General features: G+C 42.5%; 1 protein-coding gene across 2 annotated transcripts; it reads right to left on the minus strand.

The window, feature by feature from the left end:
* Positions 1-4,858: 4,858 nt before the first annotated feature.
* Positions 4,859-18,486, minus strand: dedd (death effector domain containing). Of its 2 annotated transcripts, XM_051426078.1 has the most exons (5): positions 18,144-18,486; positions 15,734-16,373; positions 14,106-14,210; positions 13,206-13,343; positions 4,859-10,783 (listed from the first exon to the last, which is right to left on the minus strand). In XM_051426078.1, the coding sequence occupies exons 2-5, from the start codon at positions 16,296-16,298 to the stop codon at positions 10,377-10,379; spliced, it is 1,215 nt and encodes a 404-aa protein (XP_051282038.1). In that variant the 5' UTR covers positions 16,299-16,373; positions 18,144-18,486; the 3' UTR covers positions 4,859-10,376. The 2 variants fall into 2 exon arrangements, with proteins under 2 accessions (XP_051282038.1, XP_051282039.1); XM_051426079.1 differs by lacking the exon at positions 13,206-13,343.
* Positions 18,487-19,464: the final 978 nt, after the last annotated feature.

Consider the following 19,464-nt stretch of genomic DNA (forward strand, 5'->3'; position numbering starts at 1 on the left):
GACATTACAAAGGATGAACGTAATCTGATCCACGATCCATCACTATACTCTCTTTGGACTTGTATGCCTGGATGACCGGTGATGCACTTTTTCTGGACTCCAAACAAACAAAACTGGAAGGACATGTGTTTTTATTTCTACTCATGTTGCTATGCTGGTGTATTTACTTGTCCATCCCAAATAAAGATACAATTTAAAAGTTATTTTTCATATTATCATAAATGCATCTGCTTGGACCCACCATCAAACCGCCTGGCTGGTTCCAGGCTGACCATTCCATAGAGCTGACAGCAGGGCACTGGTTGGATGGGAGGTGACTCCGGAAATTACTAAGTATCTCTATTAGAATCAGGAATTATTTCCATTGGCCAACGGTTGTATGAGTCTCAAACTGAATTTTCTTTTTGCTTGCTTTAATTCCAAACAGGAGTTTTTCTGTTGAGATAAAGACTCATTCATTGTGAGTTTAACTGTGGCTTTTGTATGGAGAACTGACTGTATAATACACTGTGGTGGACTGTTTTTTTTTTGTGTATTACTCTCACTACCAGCGGGGACGATATAAGTCCTGCTTGTTAATACTGGTGTTAGTTTTAATCAGAGTCATTTTCAAAAGACTTTAATTATTTATTATATTTATCACAGTTTGGATGTTTGATGATGATTGCATTAATGTAGTCATGTTTTCGTCAATGCATGTTTGATTTTCTGTCAAGTACTTTTATTAAAATCTTTACTGTGACATTTTGTCAGACACTCTGTAGTAATGACTGAAGTTTGTCCTTAGGCAGTTACAAGAATATTGCTATACCCTATGTCCTATGAATTTAAAAAAGATTATCATATAGAACTTTCAAGTGAAGTATACCTGTGTTTTTAAATGGAAACAAACCCTTTCTTCTTACTTGGTGTTACATTTTTAATCAATTTAATAGAAACATTAAGAAACGTAATGAAAAGGAGGAGGAGTGACTATGAAAATATGAATGAAAATAAAACTAAGCATGGAAATTGTATTGTATACTTTCAGGCACTTGGGACTGGGGGTGCGACCTACTGAGTTGTGGTGTGGTAGCGCCCTCAGCTTTATCAAAGAGGAACATCTTAATCCTACTTTTAAATATGGAGAGGGTGTCTGCCCCCCGAACCAAAACTGGAAACTTGTTCCACAAGAGAGCAGCTTGGTAGCTGAAGGCTCTGGCTCCTGTTCTACTTTTTGAGACTATAGGAACCACAAGTAGCCCAGCATTCAGAGAACGCAGTGTTCTAGTGAGTCTAGTATTAGCTTTTCTGCACTGGCTACCAGTAAAATTCAGAATAGAATTTAAAATCCTCCTGCTCACCTACACAGCTCTTCATCTCGACCTCATCTGAAAGTCAAACAGTGTGAGCTCAGAGCACAGAATCAGGTTTAAATAACACGATAACACACACACACACACACACACACACACACACACACACACACACACACACACACACACACACACACACAGACACACAGACAGACAGACAGACAGACAGACAGACAGACAGACAGACAGACAGACAGACAGTATAATAAAAGCAGCCAAACTCCACCTGCTCTATGTTCTTTCAGGATGTGTTTGTTTTCTCGGTTACAGCAGGTTCAATGTGTATTATTCAGCCAATCAGCACTTTGTGTCCACAGATCAATCAAACTGTTGAATTAATTCTGACATTTCTTTTGGAGACAAATGAGTCACACACTTTGAAAGTAACAGAATAAATATCTTGCATTAACACTCACCCTGCCTCCGCCTTCAGGTTTCTTCTCTGTCCACTCAAAATGGAGTCTGAACTAACTGAATAGTTTCACGTTGGAACTTAAATGATGTTTAACCCTTTCACACACAGTGCTCACTACAGTGGACAGCTATTCAAAAGTTCTCTTCTTGAAGATGAATGGGTTTTGATGGTATATTTGCACATCAGCTACCACAGTGGATGCTAGTGCACCATCCCACACACAGCCAACCAAGATAGCTGACTGAAAGTCAGGTAAATAAGTCAGTAACAAGGTATCAAGTAACAACTGAGAAGTAATGCAATTTTCATAATTCCAAGTATTGATTATATGTTGGGAGGAAATTATGATTAATCATCCACTAAACTGGACATCATGCATTTGCAATTCATACTATTACTGCAAATTTTAAATACTTAATCTGCAGCAACTTTTCTGGCTGTAAATCAATTAATTTATGTTATCAGACTGTGTGTATTTGTACAGATTATGTGAGCAACAATGTATTCATATTATTTATATAATAACAGTTTTGCATTGAATTAAATGAATTAAACGTGAACACATAACACAAGTATAAAATAAATATTATTAGGGACCGAGCCAGTGTCAACAGGCCCCAACGTAGTTTGATGGCGAGGTCCCGCCCAATGCAGCTGGCAGCTTTAATTTTATATATATTTACATAATATATAAGATTGGTTTTTAATATACAGTTGAGAATTGTATGTTGTAACTCAAGTGGACTTTTTAAATATACCTAAACAGTAATACAAATTCTTCCTGACTGAGGTTGTCATAATGCATGCATGAAAGGGATGCTGGTCATGTATCAGACATCATTCCATGTTCTGTGTTGTTTGCTCTGTGCACACACTCATTTCAAGGCTGAGTTCTTTCTCCTCTGCTCTTCTCCCTGTACACCAACAGCTGCACCTCCAGTCACCAGTCCGTCAGGCTACTGAAGTTCACAGATGACACCTCCCTCATTGGGCTCATCTCTGATGGAGATGATTCTGCCTACAGATGGGAGATTGACCATCTGGTGACCTGGTGCAGCCAGAACAACCTGGAGCTAAACAGTGTGAAAACAGTGGAGATGGTTGTGGACTTAAGAAAGAACCCAGCCCCACCCGCCCCCATCATCTTGTGTGACTCCCCAGTTGACTCTGTTGAGTCCTTCCGCTTCCTGGGTACCATCATCACCCAGGACCTCAAGTGGGAGCTGAACATCAGCTCCCTCACCAAGAAAGCCCAACAGAGGATGTACTTCCTGCGGCAGCTGAGGAAGTTCAACCTGCCAAAGACAATGATGGTGCACTTCTACACCGCCATCACTGAGTCCATCCTCACCTCTTCCATCACCATCCGGTACGCTGCTGCCTCTGCCAAGGACAAGGGCAGACTGCAGCGTATCATTCGATCTGCTGAGAAGGTGATCGGCTGCAATCTGCCATCCCTCCAGGACCTGTACGCCTCCAGGACCCTGCAGCGTGCAGGCAAGATTTTGGCTTGACATACACTCCTGAAGAAGAAATTCAACAAACAGCCTTAATTTACAGCAACATGTATGAACTATATCAGTCTGTATAGAAGTTAGACTGTGAAGATTTACGTCACATGACAAGTACAAGTTAGATGAGTTGTTATTATTAGGATGTGGATTTTCTACAATCTGATACAGAAAATTAGCAAAAAGATCTCATTAAGTTCAACCTCAGGGATGAAATTAAACCAGCCACAGCAGCATCCACACACATACAGTAAATACACTGAACAAAATTATAAACGTCAACACTTTTGTTTTTGCCCCCATTCATCATGACCTGAACTAAAAAATCTAAGCCTTTCTCTATGTACACAAAAGGCCTATTTCTCTCAAATATTGTTCACAAATCTGTCAAAATCTGTGTTAGTGAGCACTTCTTCTTTACCGAGATAATCCATCCACCTCACAGGTGTGGCATATCAAGATGCTGATCAGACAGCATGGGTATTGCACAGGTGTGCCTTAGGCTGGCCACAATAAAAGGCCACTCGAAAATGTGCAGTTTAACTGTTTTCAGCTTCCAGGAATTGTGTACAGATCCTTGCAACATGGGGCCGTGCATTATCATGCTGCAACATGAGGTGATGTTGTGGATGAATGGCACAACAATGGCCCTCAGGATCTCGTCACGGTATCTCTGTGCATTCAAAATGCCATCAATAAAATGCACCTGTGTTGTCCATAACACACGCCTGGCCATACCATAACCTCAACGCCACCATGGGCCACTCGATCCACAACGTTGACATCAACAAACCGCTCACCCACACGACGCCATACACGCTGTCTGCCATCTGCCCTGTACAGTGAAAATCGGGATTCATCCGTGAAGAGAACACCTCTCCAAAGTGTCAGACGCCATTGAATGTGAGCATTTGCTCACTCAAGTCGGTTACGACGACAAACTCAGGTCGAGACCCCGATGAGGACGACGAGCATGCAGATAAGCTTCCCTGAGACGGTTCCTGACAGTTTGTGCAGAAATTCTTTGGCTATGCAAACTGATTGTTGCAGCACCTGTCCGGGTGGCTGATCTCAGACGATCTTGGAGGTGAAGATGCTGGATGTGGAGGTCCTGGGCTGGTCTGGTTACACGTGGTCTGCGGTTGTGAGGCCGGTTGGATGTACTGCCAAATTCTCTGAAACGCCTTTGGAGATGGCTTATGGTAGAGAAATGAACATTCAATTCACGGGCAACAGCTCTGGTGGACATTCCTGCAGTCAGCATGCCAAATTACATTCTGTTTGTAGATGATAAAGATACAGAAAGAAATGCATGGCAAAAATAGCACAGTCAGTATTTTAGAGACCCCCCAAAATTTCACCAATGCTGTTTTGAGCTCGAGTCTTATTAAGAGGAGCCGAGCTCCCCCTGACCCCCCTGTAGTTCGCACCCTGCTGTCAACGGAGCAAGCTGTTCAGTGGACTGTTGAAGGATCCTGGCTGCCCTGCATGTGCATCTGCTACAGCAGTGCCTGAGCTCCCTTTAATGAGTAAATGAACTGACCGATGGATCAACAAGTACACAGGACCAGCCAGCATATTTTCAGAAATGTTGTTTAATCCATTTTTTGCGCAAAGTTGTATCATACTGACTGACAGCGGACCTGCTGTAGAAGTGGTTAGTCAAAGCTCAGTCTGACAATCAATAAATTAACTGGCTGCAGAGTACCCATGGCATATAGAAACACAGCAAATTTTACTTTTATTGGTCAACAGGACTAACCACCAAATATTATATAATTTCATTGATCGTATGTGTTGAAAGAAATACCGTCGTAATGGCAGAGTACGGTTCACACTCACGTACATTACATTCATGTCTCTGCAGCAACATTCGTGGTTGATTAAAGTTGCTCTGCCTAATTTGTCTCCCTCAAATCATTAGTGTGAGGAGCTGAGGAGGAAGAGATGAGTGAAGGGAATGAGGACAAGGCTAATGATCATATACACTCTGAACATGTATTGAAATGCATCATACACAGGGCTTGTGTGTCAAAGCGGTGTAGCCGAATAATCTATCAGGAAGCCACATCCCATGACATTGTACACCAAAAGATCTGTTTTCATATGTGCCATGTGACATAAAAAAAATAATAAGGGCTGGGACTTGAACAAAACCCATCCATTTCATTTATTAACAGTCCTACTTGTCTGTTTTCTGAAAGAAATGCAAAATTGAAGTAAGAAAAACCTGACATCCAATAAAGTTATTTACAAAATGTTAGCACTGTGAGTTTCTAGGACATTTCTGGAGATCATAAAAGGTTACATGCAAATTTTGCGAGACAGCTGCATTTAACTAACAGAACATACAATCAACAGAACATACACCAACCTATATAATAGATACTAACTTGCAACCTTTACATAAAGTTCCACTGGGGGTAAAAATATAAAATGTAGGCCTGCTCTATATAATTCACAGTAATAGTGGCCTGTCCATCATGACTTGCGTTTTCTGATACACCCGTGGATGGTATGATAGCAGAGATAAGATAGGGCTTTAGCGGGAAGAATATATTTGGTAAAAACATACACTGAACTTTAAATAGGGTACACAGATTTCTTTTATGTCAACCATTTGGCTATGCACTGAGTAACAGAGGAATTAAGGAAAAATGTCAAATGTTAGCATTAGACTGGCATTTCAAATGACGATTCTTACTAAAATGACATTCAGTCTGTAATCTTCTCCTGTTACAAAATAATCTCATCACAAAACCAAAACAAAGGTACTTTTAGTTTGCACTGAGTCATAATCAGTCAGCTTATACCAATAATGACATTTCAAGGTGTCAACTTCTTTCCTCTTTTTAAAACACGCAATTTGCAGAATTGTAAAATGTATAAATACAGCGCTCCCTTGGCATCGGTGTCGACTCCAGCTCAGTATCCCTACTAACTGTGTCCATACAGCTCTTTGTTTTTGTGTGGTACACACTCCAGATGGAAGGCAAGAAGTGATTTTCTACACTGGAAGAGCTATTGCAAGCTCTCAAAATGTCTTTTTTGTGCAAGCCAGTGGTTCCCCCCGTTTGGGGTCTGGACCCCCACTGGGGGTCGCCAAAGCTTCATGGGGGGGTCGTAAGGCCTTTTAGATTTTGAGGGGTGTAAGAAGTGAAGTGAAGAAAAATATACACAGTAGGCTCACTTCTGTGAAGAAATGTAAATGTAAATTGTCGCACAGAACAATGGCCAAGCATCAGGATCAAGAAAACACTGAATTTGTCCCAAAAAAAGAAGCCTATTAAGTCTGTATGATTGTTAAAAATGATTTAAAAAATACATAATACAGACAGAATTGTATAAAAAAAAACACAAACTTCCTGCAGTTACTTAGTTCACTGTTTGGGTTCATTGTACAGTTTTTAATATAATATGAAATATCCATAAAATATGTTACTTAGTGAGGGGTCATCAGTTTATGATAGAAAAGGGTCCCTTAAGGAAAAAGGTTGGGAACCACTGGCATAAGCGACGAGGAGCTTTTATCAAGTACCAAAAGTTGTTTTCCAAAAGTTTTTTCTAAAGGAGTCTGGTGGCCACATAATGAATTCAGTTCCGCAACAGAAAGGGCAAGTCTTTGAATTCAGTTGACAAATCCTGAATCACTTTAAACACATGCGTTGTGATTCTGTTTGTACCTTTCTCTAAAATATCATTTAAACGAGTACAGCACAACCTCCATCTCAGCCATTCTGCTGTCACTTCCTGCCCTCCATCTGAATTTCATGTGACTGCAAAAAAAGCTACTGGAGGATTATGCACATGGCGATTTAAGTCAAATGCCAATGTAGAAAGTAGTGTGTCTTTTATGCAGGTACTCAAGCAGTGAGTGTATGGAGGTCAGAATAAATTATGGGCATGTGTCTGACTCTGATACAGGAGGCTAGAAATGGCATCCAATCACAGACCTGCAACTGACTTTAGCTCATTTATTAAACATAACCAGTCTCACTCCAATCACAACATACTAGTTAGTGCTCAGATATTGCAGAAAGCAACAATTAGAAGGATGTTGCTGAACATAATGCAGGATCGTCCAATAATGACAGTCTGTTGGGTGATAAGGTTCGTCGACTCTCGTTTTTGTTTAACGTTGCACTTGAACACAGCACAGAAACAGCCTACAGCCACTTGGCCAACAAGCATGGAAACATGGTAGCCCGGCAGTAGTGGTCTGTATTCCTAATTCTAAATATCACAAGATGAACAAATCAAAACAAGTTCACCATTTTGACTCCACCGTTAATCCAATTAAACACTTTTAAAAACTGCTACTGGAACTGAGTTTTGCTTTGCATTGGCACAGTGTTTTTCCTCTGCAAGAAAATGACAGGTAGAGGCAAATATATGGATAATCTGCACTAAAGGGTGAAATCAGTGATTTATTATCAACTTCTTATAATACATGATCAGTTAGCTGTTGATAAAGGGTGACACCACACAAACTACAGTAGAGGGGGGGCTCGACGGCACTTAATGGCAGACTCTTGGCTAACTATGTCAAGAACTTTAATTACTTAATGTTTAATTTCTGAAGCTTGCTGACACTGCAACACTAATGAACAAAAAAAAGTTGTTAAAAAAAAACAAGCGGTATGGGATGAATGTGTACAAACCCGTATAAGCTACTCATCTCCTGACACAGCTATACATGATCTCAGATGAGCCGAGTTATTGTATCACCAGCCTTGTTGAAACCCTGCAGCCTGGAGAAAAAATAAATCCAGTTTAGGTGAGAGTACAGCTAATTTAATCTGAGGCCACTGCATGAGGCTATCATGTCGACATAAAGCAGTCTCCATGATTCCATGCCAAAGATTTGGTGCTGTTCAGGGGGGCATCCAAAAAACAAGAAGGTGTGCCTTATAACTGAGTGTATTCCATGACTGCAAAGTTATCATCAGTAATACTGTCAACACATGCTTCTCACAGGCTCCCACCAAACCTAACGTCACCTGTTGATCCACCTCATTCCATGGATACCATATATATATATATATATATATATATATATATATATATATATATATATATATATATAAATAAAAACTCACCTTTTGGCTAGTTTAAGATGACACTGTAAACATTGTCTTCTGCCACTAGAAGCATATCACTGTTTAAGATCTGCACTAAACTGTAGAGGATTTACATGCTATATACCTTACTATTATGTGTGGCCTGCACAGTACTATTTTTTCCTGTTTCAAACCCTAAACAAAACAATCCCCAGTTCGGTTGCTGGATGCCTGTGGAGCCTTAGAGAGAAAGATACCGTGAGGAAGTGATTGCAACACCTGCTTTTACTGCTTTTTAAGGAGTCATTAATCCCCAAACCACTTAAGATTTCCAGCTGAAATCCTATGTGTATGGGTATTTAGTAGTGTTGATCGACTGATTCAGGTCCAAATCTGGACATTTTTGTGCAAACTATTTGAATTCGACATATTGCAATTTCACTATTGGCTGATCTGGAGACAGGTGACGTTGCAGCTTTTCATTACCAGCTGCTCCCTCCTATGAAAGCAACATCTCACTCTGCAGACTGTGGCCTGCTACGTAGCCTGACAGACACCAGAGAGTTAGCATGTCTCAGCCGCTAGCCGCTACTAACGGTACAACACAGGTAGCACACAGAAACTTTTACAAACTAATTTGCTTCTAGTGACTGTGTTTCCAGCACGGACACAGAAGGTCTGACAGCAGCGGCTTGTGGCTGGTTAGCTCAGTTAGCTCTGGTTGGTATTACCTCCTGTGTCATACACTCTGTAGCCACAAGGCCATGCGGCCACTACTTGATTCTCTCTGCTGCATTTTTTATTTGCTGGGAGGGAGAGCTAGCAGAAGTTAGAGGTTTATTACAGTTTAAGTACGTGACCATCCTCATCCACCAGAGGGGCGTGACACATGCAAAGAAAAGACTGCTAAGGATTTAATGTGGCAGTTCAACTACAGCTGGGTGAAATATTTTCACAAAAACAAGCCCTGTGAATTATTTCGATTTGTTCTGGCATCTTACTACAGGCACGACTGAAATGACTCAACACTGGCTGTGAGTTTTTTTACCTGCTGTTGAATTGTTATTGAGTGCCATTTCAAACGTTCAGTGTTATATGATGAGTGAACACAAGTGAGAGGCTGAGTGAGCACAGGACCAGAGGTACAGGCTGACAATGAAACTGGCAATGATTTGCAAATGCACACAAATCTAAAACACCAGACAATGACTCAATGTTTCATTGGATAAGATTTGACACATTAGAACGATCCACAACGTTTTAAATATTGGCAGTGACTGAACTGAAATGTCAAATTAGGCCAGAATCACAGCTGCTGGTAAGGAGCCATGTTGTAAAACAACTTAGTTAAAACAAAGCCGAGACACAATGACATAAACAGTGATCAAATATGAGCCAAAAGACAGACTCTACAGACAAGGAGTCTACAAGTCTTGGGAAAGTAGCATAATAAGCTGAAAGAAATAGAAAAACTAATTTTAAGTCAACTACAAGCTGCGTCTTTCTATAACATACAGAACACTGTCTCATTGGGTTAATCCAATCAATCTGTAACGTACCTGGAAAACCTGGAAAAAAGATGAACCAGTTTGACAATAAGGTACAACTCCCACTGGGAGTAACTCAGCGTTGAGCATGTTTCCTGTATTGAAAATAACTACACTTCTGAAAAGGGGTGAAGAGTATCATTAGAGTTAACAAATGTGTTTCAATGTGCTAACATACCAGAAACAAGAAATTATCAATGCACATATGAATTAGCATACAGCTCAACATTTAAATTAGTGTCAACCTGTATGCATCGCCTGCTTCTCTTTGCTAACATAGTTCCCAGTCACCTCGCATGCTACGCTTAGGGGTGCCGAGTAGATACCTTACGACCTCAGCTCTCAAGGAATTAACGCGGTGGCTTGAAGTTCTTTAGTTCCTTTCAGGCACACACTTCAGGCACCTCAAACAACCACATCTCACTCTATGGGGGTGGGGGGGGGTGTCACAGCAGCGTTCCTCCCGTATACTACCACCTAGAGAGTTTCTAAGATACACAGTCTTTGCTAGCTCCTGGTGGGCTCCCTCCACTTGTGACCAAATTGCGGAGCAGTTTGCGTCGACCAGCCTGGTAGTCCTCCTCGTCAACATTGACCAACAGTTTTATAGCTTCATGGCCCACCGCCTGCTTTAAGGAATCTGTGATAAAGACCCCTTTGAGGGCCTCTAGCAATGATCCATTGATGTAGTCCCTCCAGAAGGCATCCAAGTAGGTGAGCTCAGAGAACTTGATGTCACAGATGATGGAGCCCAAGTCTCGGGATTTGAGGATAGTGTTTGCCTGGTTGAAGCGCTCAAACTGTCGCTCCACTGCCTCTTGCTTGTTGGAGAAGACGTTGCCCTGAAGTGCAGACTCATGCTGGCAGTATTCAGCACGAACCCGGAGGCGGATATCTGAAGGAGGAGAGCACAAGGTAACAGTGATTACATTACAGTTAAGCAACGGCTGGCAGCCAGCATGGCATCAGACAACTGCCTAGCGTATGTATCCTGAAGGTTCAAGGCCGAGGGACGCTCGAAATGAAGGCAGGCCATCCTTGGCCATCCATGACCCTGTCTCCGGTTCTTTATTAGAGACAAAATTAATCACCAAATGCACTCGACAGGTGCGACTGTCTCTCCAAATACAGGAATTTTAACAAATGTAAAATCAGATATACTCTTGGACTGTTTTTCTGCTATCGAGCTGCATTAATTAACTTCAATAATTTCTGCATCGAAGCCATCAACCTGCTTAAAGATGTCTTACACTTAATTGGCACTTCTTTACTGGATATGATTAATCTTTCTTTATTATCAGGATATGTACCACAGTCCTTTAAAGTAGCTGTAATTAAACCCCTTCTTAAAAAGTCCACTCTTGACCCAGGGGTTTTAGCCAACTATAGACCGATTTCTAACCTCCCCTTCCTCTCTAAGATTCTGGAGAAAGTAGTCGCCAAGCAGTTGTGTGACTTTCTACATAGCAACAGCTTATTTGAGGATTTGCAATTCTTTATTATCAGGTTGCCCCAATAAGTCCATTAAAACGCTCCAATTAATTCAGAACGCTGCAGCACGAGTACTGACAGGAACTAGAAAAAGAGAATGGTCAGGCCCTTTCATACCTTAAAGAGCTCATAGTACCCTATTACCCCTCTAGAACACTACGTTCTCTGAATGCTGGGCTACTTGTGGTTCCTATAGTCTCTAAAAGTAGAACAGGAGCCAGAGCCTTCAGTTACCAAGCTCCTCTCCTATGGAACCAGCTTCCAGTTGTGGTTCGGGAGGCAGACACCCTCACCACATTCAAGAGTAGGCTTAAGACATTCCTCTTTGATAAAGCTTATAGTTAGGGCTGGATCAGGTGAGTCCTGAACCATCCCTTAGTTATGCTGCTATAGGCCTAGACTATCGGGGGATTTCCCATGGTGCACTGAGCTCCTCTCTTCCTCTCTCTTTCTGCACTCATTCATGTCCCATTAATGCATGTTACTAACTTCACTTCTTCCCCAGAGCCCTTTTGCTTTCTCGTTTCGCAGGTTCTCATGGATCCTGCTAGATTGCCATTGCCAATACTGTTGTTGCTGTGCATCTCTCTCTCTCTCTCTCTCTCTCTCTCTAACTGGTCGAGACAGACGACCACCCACCTAGAGCCGAAGGATCTGTCCTAGGTTTCTGCCTTTTAACAGGCAGTTTTTCCTTGCCCTTGTCGCCAAGTGCTTGCTCGTGGTGGTACTGTTGGGTCTCTGTAAATAATGTTTTAAGGAGTTCCTGAGATAACTTCTGTTATGAATTGGCGCTATACAAATAAAATTGAATTGAATTGAATTAATGAATAATGGATAGTGACAGCTGAAGAGTTAGAAAGGGGTGCCAGGGGATGACATGCAGACAAGGGCCACAGGTCGGAGTCAAACCCGTGGCCACTGCAGCCAGGACTGACCCTTGGTACATGGGGCACCAGCTCTTCAGGTCAGCTAGAAGGATGCCCCCGGACTCACTTGCTAACATTAGCTTTCCACAAACTGAGGCAGCACAGACGAAGAGAGCAATGTAAAAGTGTACAACCTTGTCTGACTACTACTATTCACAAACTCCGCTTCAGCAGGTCCCCTGCCAGAAGCTTGTAAAAACGCCATCACCAATAAGTGAGCAAGATTTATATGTAAGGATGAGCCCCATTGGTGTGGTAATGTCTTATCCTTTAGTATTGTCTTTCCGTTATGTTTTCCCGTGTCATACATTGTTATTTTCTGTTTTCAGATTATTTGTTTGAATTCGTTTGAACGAATTGCTTGTTAAACGTAGTTAAAATGACAGTTGGCAGAGTATAAATTACCTCCACAGTCTAACAATGGAATAGTCGTCAGTGTTGTTGAGATTATAAATCGAGTCGAAATACTGTATAATTCAGACTTGTAGAGTCTACTTTGTGTTACTTCCAGTTTAAGTCTGACTTTAGATGGATTTATTTAAACTATAAGGATGCATCGTTACGTTATGGTCTCTCTTTGCACCCGCCTGCTCGGCTGTTACTTTTCCTGTGTGAAGTCTGTGTTCTGCACGTGTACTTGTGAAAAGCCAGTTACCCACGTACATTGCAGAGTCTGCATTCTTCAGGATAGGTTTCTCTGAACCCTTACCACGATTACTAAAACCGGGTTACTCATCAAAATTACATTTTAAAAAGCCGACTGTTACTTAAGACATGTAAACATGAAATAAGAGTGTCTGGGTTACTTTAGTGCCTGTGACCGTGTTCCTATGTTGTTCTCGTCATCATACTCTTTGAGACAAAAAGGATGATCCTTCACTGTGTTGTGTTTCGTTTTACCACATGTTTGCTTCTCTCTGCAGTCAGCTGAGGAATGACTTCTCCTCCGTTTGCGGTTAGGTACAGGAGGAGCTGGCTTTGTTCGGGGGGGGCCCACGTGGGGTCCTGATGGGGAACAGCAAATGACTGGCTGAGGACCTAGAAAGTGACATCAGTTGTGACGTTAATCAAGCTTCTGAATCAGTGTGCAGTTACTCCTGAGGACTTTCCACAGACGACGCGCATAACTAATCTCATCCTTGTCTTGCTAATTGACCCTTCATTAGCCCCGCCCCTTCTTGCTCTATGCTCCAATAGCAGTTGAGCAAGCCTTGGTCAAAACCTCGGCCAAGATAGAAGCAACATATAAATAATCACATCTTAAGTTAGCTAATTTGAGCTATTTCTAGTTTTGCAATGAAATTGCGAGATAAAGTGAAAATTGCAAAAATACTTTGAATGAATTTGCGTGATTCGTTCGACCCACGGCTCCTCACACCGCATGTCGAAGTGCGGCAAGATACTGAAGCCTAAATTGCCCTCAATGCTGTCCCACTGGTGTATGAATGTGTGTGAATGGGATTCATTAGTGTCTGATGAGCAGTTAGCACCTTGCATGGCAGCCTCTGCAATCAGCGTATGAAAGGGTGAATGTGACATGTAGTGTAGAGCGCTGTGAATGGTCTGAAGACTAGAAAGGCGCTATATAAGATTAGTCCATTTAGATTATACCTTGTTACCCTGTGTTTTGCCAACATTAGCTAGCTAACTTAAGATGTGACTATATGATGCTTTTTGTTGCTTGCTCAACTGTTGTTAGAGCACAGAGTGAAAAGAGGTGGGATTTAGGAAAGATCAAAATTAAGAAATTAGTAGTGCAAAAAAAACTAACCTGAAGAGACATACGGTACAAACACCCACCTGTTCTTCTGTGAGGCGCAGTGTCCTTGCCCTGTAGTGCTCCTCTTGGAGAAATGTAGCGCACGGATGTCTCTTCCAGGTACTTGTCAACGGGGTCTGGGCACACTGAAAACAAAGTGGATTTCTGACATTACTTTCAGTTGCTTTCAGTTAAACATCACATCCGAACAAGTGAAATAAATCGACAATGCTTCAATAGTCAGTCAGTTTTTGTTGAGTGCCAGGGTCGATATGAGCCGCCACCTCAGTCAGATTATGGATAACCAGCATTCAAGTCTGCATTCATTCTTCTGCTTTGTCCTCTCTGCAATGCTGTCCACATACTCTGTGTGTGTGGAAGAGCCAAGCCCCACCCTCATGCAAACAAACAGGAAGACATTGAGCAAAGGAGAGAGCCAAATATCCTCAGCCAGAACTGTGCTTCTAATGTGTGCTTCACATTGTGATTATTTTGACAGGTACTGTGATTTTAATGTGATTTGTGAATGATCATTTCTTTCACTGAAAAACTGACTAATTTTGTCCTGCCACAGTTTCATAATGAACCACAAATAGTGTCCTGAGATAACTTTTGTTATGAATTGGCGCTATACAAGTAAAATTGAAGTGAATTGAAATATCTTTGCACTTTTCGGTAATTGTGTTTTGTGCCGTTGTTTCAGCAAAGCATCTCTCACTCCTAGTACAAGTATCCGCGATCGATTAACCTACCCTCTGTACTCTCACCCACTCTACCCTGCCTAGTATGGAAAGTGACAATCCCACATGCTCTGCGAGAGAGAGAGAGAGAGAGAGAGAGAGAGAGGATGCAATTCTTCCGAACCTGATGGCGCAGCATACAGGCTGGTCTGTCTGTGCTGGTGAGACGCAAGACAGAGAGACGCACACTCACAATGCCACTGCAAGTGCAACAAAAGTCCCACGAACATGGAAACAAACAATGGAAAAGAGTACTGAAGGGAAAAGCAAGGTGAGCAGATTAGAGTAGTCGTACCCCTGCTACAGGTAAACTGTCATCCTGTGGGAAACACTGCCAGGGCCTCTCTGTAGCACTACAGTGCTTCATCTCGATCAAAAAATTGCAATTCAAATTCTGCAATTTGGATGTTCTGAAAATGTCAACATTTTGATTAATTGTGCAGCCTAGTGTTTTGTCATTACATTCTGTTTACACCTCAGCAGCAATCAATAAATCCCATCCAACGTGCACTCTGCACTGAGGATTAAAATGTGTTCAGAGAGAGAGGCTTGGAGGGAAACCTTAAGGGAGGGGCAGGACTTTTTCAGTTAGATACCCTCAAAATCTATCTCTCTCATGCAAGTTTCTTTAACATTACCTACCATGGCTTTAATTATCTGTTGAAATTCCAAAATCGAAACCTTTGCAATTATTTCATTTACTAACTTACAATAATTGGGGAATATGTGGATTGGCTGCATTCTATGTAAATCCCAGCAGGTGGCAGCACCATTGGCTGCAATAAGACACTGATCCCATTTACTTGAACGGAGAATGAGTCGACTTGACACGTAAGTTTAAGTTTGATACATTGCTATCAAAAAATTATAACATTATTTTAATGTTATTAAATGTGCATATTAAGCCTGTGATGATATGCTATACTCACCAGCCTGTCGTTTCCTGAGTGTGACATAAGGCAGTAGGTCGTGACGGGTGATAATCCTTAGAAGCTGGAGAACGTGTCGGAAGTTGGTCTCATCACAGCGACCCTGGCGCTCTAGGGCAAGCAGGAAATCCCTTCCACTCCTGATGCCACCACGCTCGTACTCGTCAATCACGTCGACAAACAGGAATGACAGCACCCTGACATCCCGATGCGTCAGCTGGGCTCCGACTATGTCGAACATGCGGTGGAGTGAGTACAGCCCGTGTGAGTTATCTACTGCTTCCTCAGGCCACGGCTCAAAGCCCCGATCTCTTCTAGACGAGCTGGAGTTGGCGCAGGAGGCAGAAACGTTCCTGTTGGCCACCACCCCGCTGGTTGCTGCCACACCGGAGCAGCCCGGCCTGCCTGTTAGAGCTCTGTGGTCCAGAGGCCCGGCAGTTGCACCGCTCTGACTTGAGTCCAGTTGATTAGCCTGAATGTGGGGCCGTGCCTGCTGAGCAGAGGAGTTCTGGGCGAGGTGGGGAGGAATGACAGCATTGGGGAGCTGTGGCTGCTGTGATGTCATCTCAGGGCCCGATGGTGATGAGGGATGCTCAAATCCCTGCAACTCCTCCTGTCTTCGTCTGCTCCAACTGATGAGCTGTGTACAGAGAGTGGGGGATCACATATAATGGTTCAATCATTTAAGCGCAAGCTTCAGTGAACAACATTATTTTCCAATATTCAATTACATGATAGAACTCCAAAGACAGGCAGGGTTTCCCAAAGATTATTGATCTTGCATTGATTAATGATATGGTAGTATATAGTGATATGGTGGAGGCAGCCACACTGACAAGGCTGCCTGCAGATGTCTCTGAAGAAATTTTTTGTGTATCAGCCTTGTGAACACAGATATCGACCAATGCTGATTATCACAAAATGCTGATTAATCGGTCTATCACTACACACAAGCCTTTACTTTATAAAGAGTGGCCCTGTATGAGACCATACACTGTACATAGACTCCCTGTACGTGCATAGGACCAAGATGTCCTCATGCCATGACATTAATTAATCTTTGAGTTGAGCACTCCAAAGCGCAGCTAGATTTAGACTAAACCACTGGGGCAGCTTAAACTGCAGATTCTGAGGGCACAGCAAGCGACTCAAGACGCCACATGATTGTTGTTCCAGACAACAGCTGTGTAAACCCTTCCCAAACATAAACTACAGCTGAGCTAATGCCAGTGCAACAGCCCTGACGTAGCCTTGATGAAGCTGTCCAACATGTCACATATCAACAACACAGCTACACTGCCTTGTTCCTGCATGTTCTATTCACATGTTAAACCTAGCCTAAACATATTGCTGATATCTGTCTAATAATGATAATAGGCCTTTTCACAGTAAACATTTTAATCTCCAGAGTGCACAGCTGTTAATAATAAAATGAATGCTTTAGTATCAGGGCCCCAGTACTGTGCATGCTGGCACACAGTCACAATATCATGGCTCACAGGGACAACTGGGCTGAAGGGAGCCTCATCATTGTAATTTTAAATGTGTGAGGTCAGAATAGGGATGGGAATTGATAAGATTTTATTGATACAAATACCAGTACTGATTCTCTTTATCGGTCTGATTCTACTTCTTAATCACATGTTATTGTGTGGGAAACGGCCTACATTAGGTCTTCAGCATCAACGCAACTGTTTTATGTCTGAATGTGAACACAGTGAGGAAACAGAGCATGGCTGCTTCGGCTGTTCAATACAAAGGTTTGACTAATTGTTCTTCTTTTTTCAGTTCAGCTGCAACCCTTCCAAACGGATCTCCATGAGTCTCACTCTTTAACGTTCTTTATTGTCATCTGTGTAAAAATGTGCGTCCTGTTCACAGTTCAATGGTGACATCCCATAACCACCGAGGTGCGTCTGCAGCCAGCCTGCTTCAGCTCCGTCAGACAAAGAGTCCTTCCATGGACAGCCTTAGAGGAGGCTGAACCACCGTCTGCAGCCGCCGTTTATGTAACGTTAAAAACAAGAGCAACGGAACAACACGGCAGCTGAAATGACTTAACAGTAGACTATCGGTAGTAAGCTAGTAAGCTAACGGTAGTTATCTGAGATTATAAACAGATGCAGGATGTTGACGTGGGGCCGCTAAACAACCAGACGGGGAACCGGCACAGTATTCCCGTTACACGGTTAGCGACTGAATAGCCAGTCCGGAGTTTGCTCCGGTACCGTAAACGTGCGCATAATAAAACCGCTATCCGCTTCATTTGCGTCTGGGTTTGTTGTGACTCCTGATCGCTAGCCTTAAGTTAGTCCAGGGTTTCTGTCTACGTAAACTAACGCACGTCGAACACAGTGAGACTGCCGGTGAAAACAACGAACTGCATTATGGAACCAGAACTCTACATTACCTCCCGTCTCGTTGGATATTCGTGACGAGTGCGACACTATCACAGTTCGGTAGACAGCTAACGCGAAGTTAGCTTCCAGTGTGTGATGGCACAGCAAAGCTTCTTCCAGGACGGAAAACACGGCTCCGTTTAACGGCTCCGTTTAACGGCGCTGTTCACGGTCAGTCTTTAACAGATATGTTCCCGGTCTCTCGCTGGGCAGCACGGATTCTTTCATTCCACACATACAAGTTGGTTTAATGCTTTTGGTCCTCAAACAGACATCATGGAGAAAATAAGCAGACAATTTTCGTTCTTCAGCTAAAATGAAAGAACTTCCAGTTCACGGTACCGTTCAGTTCCGGTGTTGTTGCGAGTTGTGCCGTCTTTTTCTTCTGTCGATGCTCGCGGCAGGCAGGACGCAGCAAAGGCGTATTGCTGCCCCCTACAGCTCACTCCATTGAATTACTAAAATTCTTGCATAGTGTGTGAATCCTTGCATGGATAATATTTATTACAGTTTATGTTATACCACCACGAGCCGCGATGAGTATTGACTTAAAATAATGATCTGTGACTCCACTTTCTGCCAGTTCAGCTTGCATGAAGCTTCTCTCTGTTTGATAATTGGTGCATTCCATTAAAACATGACTGCTAGTTTCTGCCTGCCTACAGATACATTTTCCATCCAGGGGCTTACCAACCAGTGCCAGCCCATTCTTATACATATATATGTTTGGGGGTGTGGGGTTGCAGCTTTTTGCCTTTATCGGATGGGACAGCTGAGAGTAGACAGGAAAGGGGGAGAAAGAGAGGATGACATGCAGCAAGGACTCAGCCTTGAGTACATTGGGTGTCAGCTCTACCAGGTGAGCCATCAGGGGCAGGGCACACCACAATGACCTAGTCTCAGCCTGGTCACTACCACACTGTCCCTCCTGACAAATTTCCTGTAAATGATGGGTGTTTTAGTGACGGATGTATTGAAGAATAAAACCTGCCCTTGTTTACTACTTCCCATTATTTTTGCCATAACTGTGCTGTTCCTTATTGTATTACACTCAACTAAACAAAAACAACCAATCAGAGCAGAGAAAGATAATTGATTTTTGAGTCTCTTTTCTTTCTCATGAATGAAACTATCTTCAAGCCACCAGCCAAAAGCTCTGATTGGTTGTTTTCATTCAGGCCTGGTGGAGTCTTGTAAATGCCATTAGGAGAACTAGGAGGAGCCAGAGGAACCTGATTTGTTCACGGATTATCTATCTCATGTACGTCAGGATATAGTGAAAGTTTCAGCAAATAAGACAAAAAGTTATTTTTAGAAAAGTTACCTACAGCA

Source organism: Dicentrarchus labrax, unplaced genomic scaffold (genome assembly GCF_905237075.1).
Source record: "Dicentrarchus labrax unplaced genomic scaffold, dlabrax2021, whole genome shotgun sequence".
Lineage (NCBI taxonomy): Eukaryota > Metazoa > Chordata > Actinopteri > Moronidae > Dicentrarchus > Dicentrarchus labrax.